The 13,265-nt window shown below is 39.9% G+C and overlaps 1 protein-coding gene across 2 annotated transcripts in view; it reads right to left on the bottom strand.

Moving 5' to 3' along the window:
* C4BPA (complement component 4 binding protein, alpha) overlaps positions 1–12,439 on the bottom strand; it is a 23,475-nt gene extending 11,036 nt beyond the window's left edge. The window contains exons 1-6 of one of the 2 annotated variants that reach the window (XM_012638837.1): positions 12,260–12,439; positions 6,677–6,858; positions 5,539–5,718; positions 2,705–2,804; positions 455–540; positions 93–287 (exon numbers count right to left, since the gene is read on the bottom strand). In XM_012638837.1, coding sequence (XP_012494291.1) covers positions 93–287; positions 455–540; positions 2,705–2,804; positions 5,539–5,718; positions 6,677–6,818 — 703 coding nt within the window. In that variant the 5' untranslated portion in view covers positions 6,819–6,858; positions 12,260–12,439. The remainder of the gene's footprint in view (positions 1–92; positions 288–454; positions 541–2,704; positions 2,805–5,538; positions 5,719–6,676; positions 6,859–12,259) is intronic. The other variant, XM_012638838.1, reaches the window with a different exon arrangement.
* Between the last annotated feature and the right edge of the window lie 826 nt (positions 12,440–13,265).

Raw genomic sequence — 13,265 nt, 5'->3', positions numbered from 1 at the left:
CACCGCGCCCAGCCCCAATAAATTATTCTTTATTTTTCTTTTAAACAAAGGAGAACAAACAATTTAAAGGAGAATTCATCCTTATGACTTACGTTTACAGGTAGGAGGGTTGGGGCTCCAGACACCTATGGTTTTATTCTCCACCATGCAGGAAATGGAGGCTTTGCCTATGAGCGAGAAGCGGGGGTCACAGCTGTAGGTGACAGAGGAGCCGTATGTGTAGATGTCTTCGTCTCCACCACTGTGCTTCCCATGGCTGATGTGTGGAGGGGAGTCACACATGACACCTGATATGAGTGAGTGAAGAGAAAGAAATAATCAGGGGAGGCATTATTACAAATCTAAAATTCATGCAAATTCTAGTGGAGAGTACACATAGAGGCAAAGATGCACAGGGATTTTATTACTTAGGTAGTTTAAGTTTATAGTCAAGTCAGAAAGAATCTTTACTTACTTACACATTGTGGGAGAGGATCACTCCAGTCGACTCCCTTATCCTGAATCTCACAATGACTAGTGGCCGAGCCAATTAAGATATATCTGAACAAGAGAGAATCAAAGATTTTAATGGAATTCTTCCTACCCCAAATTAAAATGGATAAAGGGATCTGAACAAATAGAATTTGTAATTCAAGGTCGAAAAGAAGAAATAATATCACGTCCCATTGAGCACTCCATTTAGTAAAATTTCATCACTGCAAGGAGGTGTGTGTGTTTGTTGGTTTGTTCTTTCATTCTTTAATCTATTATTGAGTATCTACTAGGTGTCAGGCATGCAGTTCATCCAGAGCTCACGCAGGACAATAAAAGACTCAACTTCAGTGTGTTCTACAGTTTTCTTTGGTTGAGAGTACCGGCTAGATTACTGACCCCAAACTCTCATGATCTCTGGTTGGAAGCTTCCCACTGACTTCCATATGCTTGGCTTAGGTGGCAACAATCCTAAGAGAATTCAACTGAAAAACTATTATAAATAATTATAAATAATCCATTCATTATAAATAATGAATGGATTTAGAAAGTTACCTGAGATATCAAACATGCAGAAATCAATAGTAGGTAGGTAAATAGAAAGATAGATTAGATAGATAGATAAATAAATAGATAATCAACCAGTTAGACTACATAATGGAAAAAAAAGACCCCTTTGAAGTAGCAAAAATAAAATACCTAGGTTTGAACTCTTCAAGAAATGCAAAATCAATGCAAGGAAAACATTGAAACACTCCTGGAGAAACAAGAAAAAAGACTAAGATGAATGGGGAAGTATAAGACAGGGTAGAAGAATATGCCAAAATATGACACTTCAGCATAAAGATTGTTTTGAGTTAAACGCACTTGAAAAGCAACAAGATGTAAGAAGGACACTAGGATCTCCCACTTCTTCCTGAAAGCAGGAGATAAAACTCCCACAGGAAAAGGTGCCTCCGTGTACCAGAAGGAAAAAAACATTCCTATCACTAGAGACAGGGAGGGAGTCAAGGCCCCCAGAAAAAAATTTGTACAAAAAAATCTTGTTAAAATAATCCGTATCGGCCAGGCGCGGTGGCTCACACCTGTAATCCTAGCACTTTGGGAGGCCGAGGCGGGCGGATTGTTTGAGCTCAGGAGTTTGAGACCAGCCTAAGCGAGAGCGAGACCCCGTCTCTACTAAAAATAGAAAGAAATTAATCGGACGACTAAAAATACATAGAAAAAATTAGTCGGGCATGGTGGCGCATGCTTGTAGTCCCAGCTACTCGGGAGGCCGAGGCAGAAGGATCACTTGAGCCCAGGAGTTTGAGGTTGCTGTGAGCTAGGATGACGCCATGGTACTCAAGCCCGGGCAACAGAGTGAGACTCTGTCTCGAAAAAAAAAAAAAAAAAAAAAGGCAATAGACATGCCAAACAGTTCACAAATAAATACGAACAAGTCTTGAACATATAAAAATACACTCCACTGATAATAAGAGAAATGTACATTGAAACTATAAGGATATCTCACTTTTACCTCTTACATTGGAAAAAATTCAAAAATTTGATATGTTTTTGAAAGTTTGAGAACACAGTTGGAGAGTTTAAGGAGAGATAGGTATTTGCATACTTTGCAAAACCATGCGATGCTTACTTAAGGAGAGCAATCTGACAAAAATATGTTTTAAATTTTCAAATGTATGTACTCTTCGACCCAGAAAGGCCACCTCTGGGAATTTACCCTACAGGTGTAACTACATATGTACAAAATGACATAGGTTCATGGTAATGCATCAGAGCATCGTTCAGAGTAGCAGAAGATGAGAAATACCCGTGGATACATCAAAGGGACGATTAAGCCATGACACATAAAATTCTATGCAGTTGTAAAAGGAAATTAACGAGGAAGGTCTCTATGTACAAACAGGGAAACATCTCCAGTATATATTGATAAGTAAACAACCAAGCAAGATTCAAAACTACATTTGTTACTGGAAAGGGAAAAAATAAGAACATTTGCTAATTGCTTAGCTGGTATTTGTATAAGGAAACACTAGAAAGACACCTAAGAAACCAATAAAAAATGGATCCTTGCTGGAGGACGGGAAGGAACGGGGCGTATAGAGATAGGAGGGAAGCAAGAATTCTCAATGTCTGTCTTTCTACATCATTTTAAATTTTGAAATATGAACACATTAGCTACATTAAAAATTGATTTAAAAGAATTGTTTCTAGATTACCTCACACTCACCCTTCTAAACAGCTGAATTCGATTTGTGATCCAAAAAAGAAATCTGTCTTAATTTCCACGTTCCCATTAGGTAAATCTCCTGGGTTTCTGCATCGTTTCTCTGGGAGAAAAAATTAAATGATGATTAGTGATCCGAGTACTCACAGATATGGCATTATATTAAATTAAGGTTAGCCTAAACCGGCCTCCTCACGTATTTTAAGTTCAGCCTAAAGGTTTCTCTTGCACATGGTGAACTGTAACCTAACCGGTTGTGTAAACAGGCTGTAACCTACTTCTGTGTCAATCACCCAGTTTTGGCTAATCAAAGGTGGCCAAATGTTCAGACCGTGTTCAAATAAGACAACACTGAGCTGTAACTACTCCAGCTGTTTCTGTACCTCACTTCCATTTCCTATAATCACTTTCCTTTTTCTGTCCATAAATCTTTAATCACACGGCAGCGATGGAATCTCTCAACCTGTTCTTGTTCGGAAGCTGCCCGATTCGCGCATCATTCTTTGCTCAATTAAACTCTGTTAAGTGTAATTTGCCCAAGATTTTTCTTTTAACAGATAGTGTCAGAAAGTGGGATCTGAAGTAGAACTTCCAGCAACCACTGGGAGCATTAAGCTGCCAAGTGTGGTCCTCGCCAGGCCCAATGTCGCCATTGCTCTCTGGCAGCGACTGGGGGTGGTAAGTTCTCTCTCGGATTCCAAAGCCCCACAAATTGTGTTTTGAGCTCTCCACGTTTGTTTGAGCAAATTTTTTTATCTGAACTGGATTCAGAAGTTATGACAGAAACTGGACTGGGTCCAGAATTGGATCGGATCTGGTTATTAACTGGCTTGGATCCAGTTAGAGGCCTCAGATATCTGATTGGGTCAGATGAAAACTGGCAGTAAATAGCAATATTGCAGGGGGTGCAAACTCCCACTTTCAGGAATTCACAGGGATTTTTGTGTTCTATTCTCTTTGTCTCTTTGTCTTGCGCACACAAAAAAATCATTGGCTAAGTTGATCATGGAGATCTGAGAGCCAAAGCTAAGATTCAAGGTAAAAATGGGATTCTTAATTTCGGAAGAACTGAGAACTCTACATTCGGGCTACTCCTACCTATGCATGTATTAAGTATTAGGCCCCAGAAGCAGCAAACGCTTACAGAAATGGCAAAATCTTATTAAAGACAAGTTATAATTACAGTGGAACTGTTCCAAATGTACAACACTGCACTTTAAGAAGTCCATTTGAAAATGAGGGCCCCTGAATTAGTCTCACTGATGTGCAGAAGCTTCTAAAAAGATTCCAATATTTTTATTCTCTCTTTTAAAAGTCTCTTTACAAAAGGCAAATAAAAAGCTTAAATGACTAATTAACAAGAAAAATTAAATCTGCTAGCCTCTTGGCATAGTTACTATTCCGCCCCGAAGGCAAAAAGAAAGCTACCCTGGATAAAGTGTTTACAAAAGGGAGGCCCTCAGGTCAACTAGCCTTGCTTCTTTTTCAGACCTATCCGTGCTGAGTCTAGGCATAGAGAATGCTTTTTTCTCGCCCATTCCTTAATGGGAGCTACCCTGAACTCAGCAATTTTAGCTAAGAAACAGTAGCTATGTTAAAAAGACCATCTACCTAAAACACACCTTCCTGGCATTTAATTGGCCATCTTGAAACCCTTTTGGAAAAGAAATTTATATCTATAAAGGAAATTTCCATTTGTAAGGGTGTCTGAGAGAGAGAGAGAGAGGACTGCGTGGCTAGAAATTTTTGCCTTTGTTTAAAATTTAGGTAACAAGCCTTGCCTTTGTTTAAGGTGCTTTTTCTGGCCACCTTGTTTTAACTGGGCCTTTGCAGACAACCTTTTTTCTTCTTAGTATAAGCAGATTGTGGTACAATATTTAGGCCTAAATTCTTAGCTCTGTGCTTTCGAGATATAAATTTTTTACCTTGTTTCACCTGAGAGTCATCTTTTTAAAAGGCAAATTAGCTAATAATTGCTTAGGGCAATAAAACAGGTTGTTGAAAGATTAATCGTCTAAATGGGAAAAAGAAAACTATTTAAAGGCGGGCAAATGAAAATTCTTTATAAAAGCTATAAGATCTGCTTCTGTCTTTGTGTCTGTATGTCTATGTGTTTATATGTGTCATGTGTCTGTGATATTTCACTACCAAAATATATAAAAGAGCTCTAATTAATGGTCAAAGAAAAGCACTTCATTCAAACATATTATCAGGAAAATAGAAACCAGTTCAGATGCCTTTTAGTTCATGTGACTTTAGTAATCTTCGATAAATAAAACTAGTTTTAAAATTGTTAAAGTCTATATGTTTTACGACCATAAAACTGCTTGCTACCACTGTAATATTTTTTATACTTGCTAGATTTGACTGTGAGTTTATGTTTTTGGTTTTGAGTCTCTGGATTCTGGGATCTGGATGGGTGGCCAAGTTGGGCCTGGGGACACGTTCTCAGTGCCTAGATCAGCAGCTACTAGGCAGAATCAAGCCCAACATGGTACCTTCTTCCCTGCCCCACCCAGCTTTGCCTCCAGGCTATTCTCAGAGGAATGTATCCTCCAGACAACCTTTGTCTTCTGTCCTGAGATCTATACCTGGTATGTAAATTGAGGACTCAGGCCTTGCCCTTCATAGCCATCCTGGGTACCACAGGGCTACATGAGACCTGAGGAAGATGTTAGGGAAGGTACCTGTGCCTGTGGAATACGTGTGTACATTGAAATCAGGAATTGACAAACCAGATGGTTTCTCAGTGGCTAAAGATTCAGGAAGTTTAGTTTCTGAGACAACTTTCCAAAGATAGAAAAAGCACAAATAAAAAAATAAATGTTGATACTTACTGACACAGAAGGTACTATAGCTCCATTGGCCCTGTCTACAGGTAAGAATCTGACTTGAACTGGTCCTACTGTAGCCAGGGCGGCAGTTGTATTTCACAACACTTCCAGTTTGGAACTCTGTCTCGTTCAGCTGATTTACTGGAGAAGCAAATTGTAAAATGGGTGGAGGACCACAGCTGCCTGGACACCAAAATGACAAGAAACACCACCAGTTATACCTTGGGATACAGCATCTTAATTTTTCAAGAGTATAATTTTTAGAATAGGCACCATTCTTTTCTCCTCTAATGAAGAAAAATCATAACTCAATGAATGAATGGCTCAGTGAATCCAGTGAGTGATCAGTAATATATGTTTGCTGATACATGATAATGACAATGATAAATGATAATAATAAAAGGTGGAAATTTTAATCCCTTCTTACTATATATGAGATAATTTATCTGATAAGTATGATAGACATGAATGTCATCAGCCTATCAGATTCCCCATATCTGCTGACTTAGATGCATCTGTGCAAAGCTAGAAGTTCCTGTGAGTTTGCCTTAACAGAAACATATTATTAATATTTTATTACAAATAATATTACATAAAATTGGTTGCCTTGGGGCAGGGAAAGTGGGTGGCTGGGAGATGGGTAATAATAACATTTGAAATTTATAATTTTTACACCTTTTGGATTTTTTATGATATGGAAAAAGAAGCCTGGAGCCCTTTAGGCACAAAAATCTTAATTCTGCTTTCTTTGCAAGAATCAGGTACAGTCATTGATTTTTAAGAACGCTGGTAGGAGTATACACTTCACCCCTTCATTCTGTATAAATCCACAAGCAGTGAAAAGTGTTCAGGCAGACAGGCAGATAATAGAGATTGTTTCAGGTTATGGTTGGGAGACAGATCGTTTTGGAAATTTCTGGGGAAGAAATTGTAAGGAAAAATGTCTAGAAAACTTCCTCTTTTATGTATAAAGCAAATGTCCGTATTTTTTATTCCATATTCCAGCTGGTCAAATAACCCTTTGTTACTGAAGTCAGATGTCAGCTAGAAGCTTTAGTCATCACTTTTTGAGCCTTAAAAGCGAATGTGTGGGTGATCTCAATTGCTGGTTGCCGATCTGAGCTTGTTTCCCATCACTCACCAAGAACAGTGGCCAGCAGAGCAGCGACCAAGGTCATCTGGAACAGAGTCGGATCAGAGACTTTCCACAGCCCAGAGAAGGACCAGGCCGCCATCTCCCCTTTTCTACGAAGGGTCCCCTGTGGAGCTCTTAGGAGAAACATGACCAGCTGCTGCCTCTCTGACACTTTTCTGCTGAAAGAACTTAATTTAATAAACAGTTAATGAATTCCTACTTGATAGAAAGCACTAGAATAAATGCTATGGGATCCATGCCTTCAGGGAAATTATAGCCTGGAGTGGAAAACAAGACATGAGCACAAATGTTATAGCACAAGACAGTGAGGTTTGGCCTCTGCAGAAGCACCACGCTCAGAAGAAAGACAGATTCCGAGTGGAGAGCGGAAGGGGGCTTCACACAGGAGACGGCATCTGAGACTGCATGTTGTAAAAGAGAGTGAATGCAGGACGCGTTGGGGGGCCAGTAGACAATACTTCAATTTGGCTGGGGGTCAGCGGAGTGTCTGAGATGGGGAGATGGTTGTTAAGGAGATGAGTCTGAATGGGATGTAAAGGCCAAGTTGAGGAATTTATAAGACTTAAGTCTTAACTCTTTGGAGAATAAAGAGCCATTTTTTTTCATTTGGGGTTTTGTTTTTGATTTATGTGTGTGTTTGTTTTTAAGCTAAGAAGTCTATGGCAGATGGACTCATGATCAAAAATTGAAGGGGACAGAGGAGAGAAATGGCTGGGTTGACCCTGAAAACTATGGCAGTTGGCCAGATGATATGAACACGGAAATGGCAAAGGACTTAGAGCAAAGGGATACAAATGTAAAACAAAACAAAACAAGAAGCCGGGAAAATGATGAGATAGAGAAAAAGAGTTGCATCACTATATATACTTATGGTATTGTCGGGAGTTCCTCATGAGAACCGTTGACAAAGGTAGTAAACCATTGAGTAATTTGCAGTTCTGAAAAAATGATTTTGTGTGTATATATATATATATATGTGAAAAAATATACGTGACAAAGGTACTTTCATTTTTTAATCAGACAATTTAAAGATTTGTTTAAAGCAAAATTACTAAGGATGTTTTTATTCTTCACCACCACCTCCCAACCCCTTTGGAGAACTCAATACATCCTGAGTTTACATTAGAAATAGTCCTTGTCTTTGAAGGAACAGATGAAGTCAACTCAATGAAATATTTAATTTTATCTTTTATTTCGATATCTCCGTTAGATCCAGATGGTTCTACACTCTCACGTGTCCATAATTCACACAAAGCCCATATCCATTTAGCAAATTGATTTCAGGGAACTGATCCTTCAGGAATTGGCATTCACTCAGTGGCTTTTGGTGACTAACTTTTCCGTAGTTTGGCCTGACCTCCATGCTCCTTCTGTCCTGGACAACCAGAATCCCGGACAGCTCCCAACACTTTCCTACCTCCCACTCCCGCCCACATCCTCTGCCCTCTCCCCTTTTCTTCTTTAATTCCTACTCATTCTTCCAGTTCCTTCTCCAACACCCCCTCCTATCCTCCAGGCAAGCCTCCACATGCCAAGTGCAACTTAGTATTGATAACTCCAATTGTGACTTGGTTTGTAAGTAACATTCGAAGTCTGTCTTCACCACTAGACCACGTAATCCTTGCAGTTAGAGAGTGGGCTTCTGTGCGTTCCAACCCCAGCGAGTATCTAGCACTGGGCCTCACAAAGCTACAGGGGTCACCACCTGTTTGTTGAATTTTAGCCCCAAAGCACCTGGTGCTAAAATATGTCTCCAAGAAAAATAATACTGTTCCACATCCATATCTACCCTTATAGTGTTTGCTTTGTCAAGGTCAGATTTTAACTGATTTTAAAGCAAGGCACATCTGTATTTGAATGAGAGCTGGCCCGAGCAATTTTAGTCTATGTTCTTTCCATCCTTAACCTGAAGCCATCATATCATCAACCAGTTAATGGAAGACAATGAAAGGGAGAAGGAATAAACAAAAACTAGTTCTCCTCCTTCCACAGGTTACGACAGGAAATACAGACACATTCAGACCCTACACCGTGCTGAGGAAGTTTATTTCAACCCTTTATTAGCCTCACATGAAGGCCACGGCCACAGAGCTAGGAACAGAGGAGGACAATGTGGCCAGGACTCTGGGCACGGTGGGCTCTGGAGTCACACCTAGACTGTGTGAGTTTGAATCCTGGTCCCACCCTATGGGAAGTGAGTACCCATGTGCAAGATACTCAGCTCCTCTAAGCCTGTTTCCTCTTTTATAAAATAAGAATGATAACTGTAATTATCTCTCAGAATTGGTGAGAGAGGTTTGACATGTGCAGGGATGGCTCACAGGAAACATGCAAAAGAAATGTTAGGGAAGAGTTTGACAGAGTTGGAGCTGGAATGTCATCGTGCCAGTAGCAGAACTCCTAGAAGTCAAAAGAACATCATCGTAATGACTTAAAATTATCATAATGGGGGGCTGTACCACCAGGGGACTTCAATTACTGCCCAGTGCAGACAAATGCCCAGTGAACTTGGGGCTGGAAGCCCTTCGTCTGTTCTTCATTGTGGCCCTTGGTACAATGACATCCAAGGGGACACCAGGAACAGAGAGGTGCTAGTGTTCCCAGGGGCTGTCCTGGGTGTTCTTCTGGCCTCGCCCTCCACTGTCTTCCTGGGAGGAACTCATCCACCTCCATGACTTTGATCATCACACATAAATCACTCACAGACCTCTGGGCCTAATTGTCTCCTGTACATGCAAAAACTTACATGCTCCATAAACTCAGTTGTTAATAATTATCCTACTCTGTCTGATTCCTTCCTATATGTAAATGTTAAGCCATGCAGGTCTGTCTTTACTCTGGTTAGTAACAAGTAGAATTCCAGTGCTTAGCCTTAAATCTGTAGGCCTTTCTAAACACAGTGAAAGAAATCTTGGCAAGATAAGAAGGACATATTTTCTCTTCCCCTGCAGCTGCAAAAAAGCAGATAATATCTACATGTTAAAACTGACCTTGCAAACATTATTTCTAAAAAGGAGTCATTCCTGGACTTTAGAAGATTGTTGTTCTGACACTTGAAAGTAACCCTTAACCTTAGAAAACTCTATAATTCTGACTGGTTATCTTAGCAAATTATTTTTTGTCTAATATTTAAATGAAAATTTCTGTTTTCCAAAAGTTATAAGTACTTGTGAATTTTCTTTGCAAATTCAAAAGTAATTATTACACTTTCCTCCTGACCTGCAGTCCTGACAATAAACTAAAACTTTTGACTCTGTTAGATTTCTCATTTAAGTAAAAAAAAAAACTTTTAAGAAAATTTAAGTTCTAATTCCCAAAGTTCAGTTCAATGTTTCCAACCACTTTATTTATATCTCCCAGGCACCTTGAATCCAACATATTTCCAACTAAATTCACTATCTTCCTCCAACATTACTAGACCTCTGTGCTTTCTGTCTCGGCTAAGGTGACAATCTCCACCCAGCCGCCCAGACTAGAAACTTGAGTCATCCTGGCCTTCTCTCTTGCATGCCACGTTTCCATATTCAGAATCACCAAGTTCTGTCAAATGGGGATAGCAGCAGCATTAGAATCTGCCTCTCTCTCCTATACTCCAGTTCCTGAGCACACTTGCATATAATGTCTCCCATGCATGAAGGCGCTTACCTCCAACTTCTCCTTTATTAACCATTCAGATCAAATGTTACCTCCTTGGTGAAGAATTGCCTGACTCCACCAAGAAATGCCAGCGTCTTCTATGTTCCCCTAGTACTTTGTTGACACCTGGATTGTAACACCACATTGTGTGTAACCATCTATTTACTTCCGTCTCCTAAAATAGATGGTGAATTCCTTGAAGACAAGGAAGGTGTTTATTCTAATGTCTATCTTTAACCTGGTATTGTAATTGGCCTGTAATAGTTATCCAATAAGTGTAAAATTAATGAATTCAATTCACTTTTATGTTCAGAGCGAAAATGATTGTCTCACTTAGGACCAAATGAAATGATGTGTGTGAAATACTTTGTCAATTTTGAAGAGAGATAATGCAGTGATTAGACTTCCTCCACTAACTGTCAGGATGCGCCATGACTCACTTCGTTGGTTGCAGCATTTGTAGTTCACCATGACTACTCCTGTTGTTCCTCAGCAGAACTCAACTGGCCGGGCATGGAGCCTAGCCCTTGTGAGTGGAGGAGACCTGAGTTTGAGTCCCAGTAATACCATAATCTAATTCTGTGATCTCAAAGAAGCTATATCAGATTCTTGACTATCAGTTTCCTCCATCTCTAAAATGGTGACATTAAACTTAGATGATCTATTTTATTCCCTACAAACTCTGCAATTCTGTAATTGCTCACTGAAAAGCTGAGACTAGCACATGCCCTCACATTTCAATGACTTCATCATCTTTTAAATTCCAACAGAAATGAAACCCATTCAAGAACTTTAGCCAACATGGTGGGTCTCTTGTGAAAAATGCCATCAGCACATGCCAATGTAGCACAATTTGAGAGACAGGGGGAGACTCTTCAGTCCCCAAATTTCTCCTTCCATTAGAGATTACTTTGTAAGTTAACATATTTATTTTGTCTAAATTCCCCTTTTAAAATTTAGGTACATCTGGAAACAATAATATTTGTCTCTCGGATTAGGCAGAGTATCTCTCTCCTTCCTCATACCTGGGCTCCCAATCACGTCACTTGCAAACTTCAGAAAGAACTTGCTGCCACACTTTCCTCTCCCTTCCCAGAATCTCTTTTTATCCCCAGCTCCTTCCTTCTTTGCTCATGTTACGTTCAAATGTATCTGTAAGCTTAATACAAACCTTCTTTGACGTTCCTGCCTATTCTGTATACCTTTTATTCTCTTGATGCTACCATATTTAGGGACAGAATAGGAATCAGCAAAGAGACAAGTAGTTGAAGAATTAAAATGAGGACCGAAATAGCACTGTAATCTGACCAACCAAGGGAGAAGAGAATTTCAAAAAGGAAGGGTAATCAACATCATCAAATTAAGAAAGTGAGAGAGAAGAAGGAGGTGAGGATGGTAATGCCTTCTAGCTTCAAAGACTGCCTGGAAGCTGGCCAATTTCCTTCTTTCTACCAAATCTAAAGGTCTTTACTGACAATAATGGAGGCGATCCAGAGGGGTTAATCAAATCTCCAAAAATATTGCACCAAGTTTCAGAATGTGGATATATGAAAACCAGGTTTCCTGTGAACCCTTTCGGGCAGTCTGGCTTACCTCCTGCCTCAACTCCCCTATATGAGGAGATGGTAACAGATGACAAACCAACACACCTTTTACATACAATAACAAACAACATATTACACCTTTTCTGCTTTAGTTTATTCTATTAGAGTGCATTATTGTTCTTCCATTTATAATAAAAACTTGAGGCTTAGAAGGGGTTAAAAGTACTTTTCAAGTTACACAATGCCCTAAGGCAGTACTCTTGAAAAGACTGCTGAAAACACCCCCAAGTTTTTGTCCCTGTCTTATCCTTCTAATCATGCCCTCCATAAAGGGCCGAACCACCAGCCTTTCCCCCAAGCTACCGCAAGTGTTTAATAGTCCACTGACCTGCAGTAGCTGAGGAAGGAGGAGACTCTATGGTGATGCCTTGGGTAGCTTCTCAAGGAAGGAAGCTGCCTGGCTCTCTACAGTCCTGGTTTTTCCCCAGATCAGAATTTATCATACTGCCCTGAAATTGGCTGGTAATTGCTCCACCAAAAAGTCCCTAAATTCCAGCCATGCGGTTGGCTGGTCAGGAACAACTGGGTGGAAATGGGTGGTCAGAAACTCTTGACTGGTCCAGTGAATGATTAACAGCACAAATAACAGCAAGCAGTGTTTACCTAACCTTCTTCCTCTTCAATAGTCCTCATTCTTGATAACATGTTGCAATCACTTCTTTTCCTCTTCTGCCAACCATTTCCCCTAAGTGAAGAGGTAATTTGGATTTGATGCCAGAATTCTTTTTGTTTTTCTTCTTGTAAACACAAGAGAGTTAGGTAAGATACAATCCAGCTGGCCTGGAAAACTTGGATACTGAAGGGTTCAGACAAACTCCACAAAAATAATCCCCTTTCTAAGACACTAGGTCCAGTAGGCTTTCCTGGGGTTCAGGGACTGAGAGGTCTTGCCCTGTGCTGGTCTCCATCTCACCCCAAAGAATTGCAAAAGGTAGGGAATTTATCAAACATTTGTTGAGTTCCTGTTATGTGCTGAGTTGCCTGGAACACACTTAAAGCTCAACAAATGTTATCTACTACCACCATCACTGCTACTACGTACCAGCCACCTCCAGAAGTTGGTCTGTTATTGAGTGCTGCTCAGAAAAATGCAATGAAGAGTCAGCCATATTTGTTTCCACATAGATCTAGGAAGATCCCCATCCCTGACATCATCCAATTAAGCTATTAATCCTAAAGCTTAAGATTTGTGTGCTCAAGAGATTGCCCTTAAAAAGCAATTCTTTTAATTCAATCAAGTCCCATTTGTTAATTTTTGTTGTTGTTGTGATTGCTTTTGGGGTCTTCTTCATAACTTCTTTGCCTAGGCCAATATCTATAAGAGTTTTTCCAAC

The sequence above is a fragment of the Propithecus coquereli genome, unplaced genomic scaffold (genome assembly GCF_000956105.1).
Source record: "Propithecus coquereli isolate 6110/MARCELLA unplaced genomic scaffold, Pcoq_1.0 Scaffold135, whole genome shotgun sequence".
NCBI classification, from domain to species: domain Eukaryota; kingdom Metazoa; phylum Chordata; class Mammalia; order Primates; family Indriidae; genus Propithecus; species Propithecus coquereli.
This window is presented reverse-complemented; position numbering and strand designations above follow the sequence as displayed.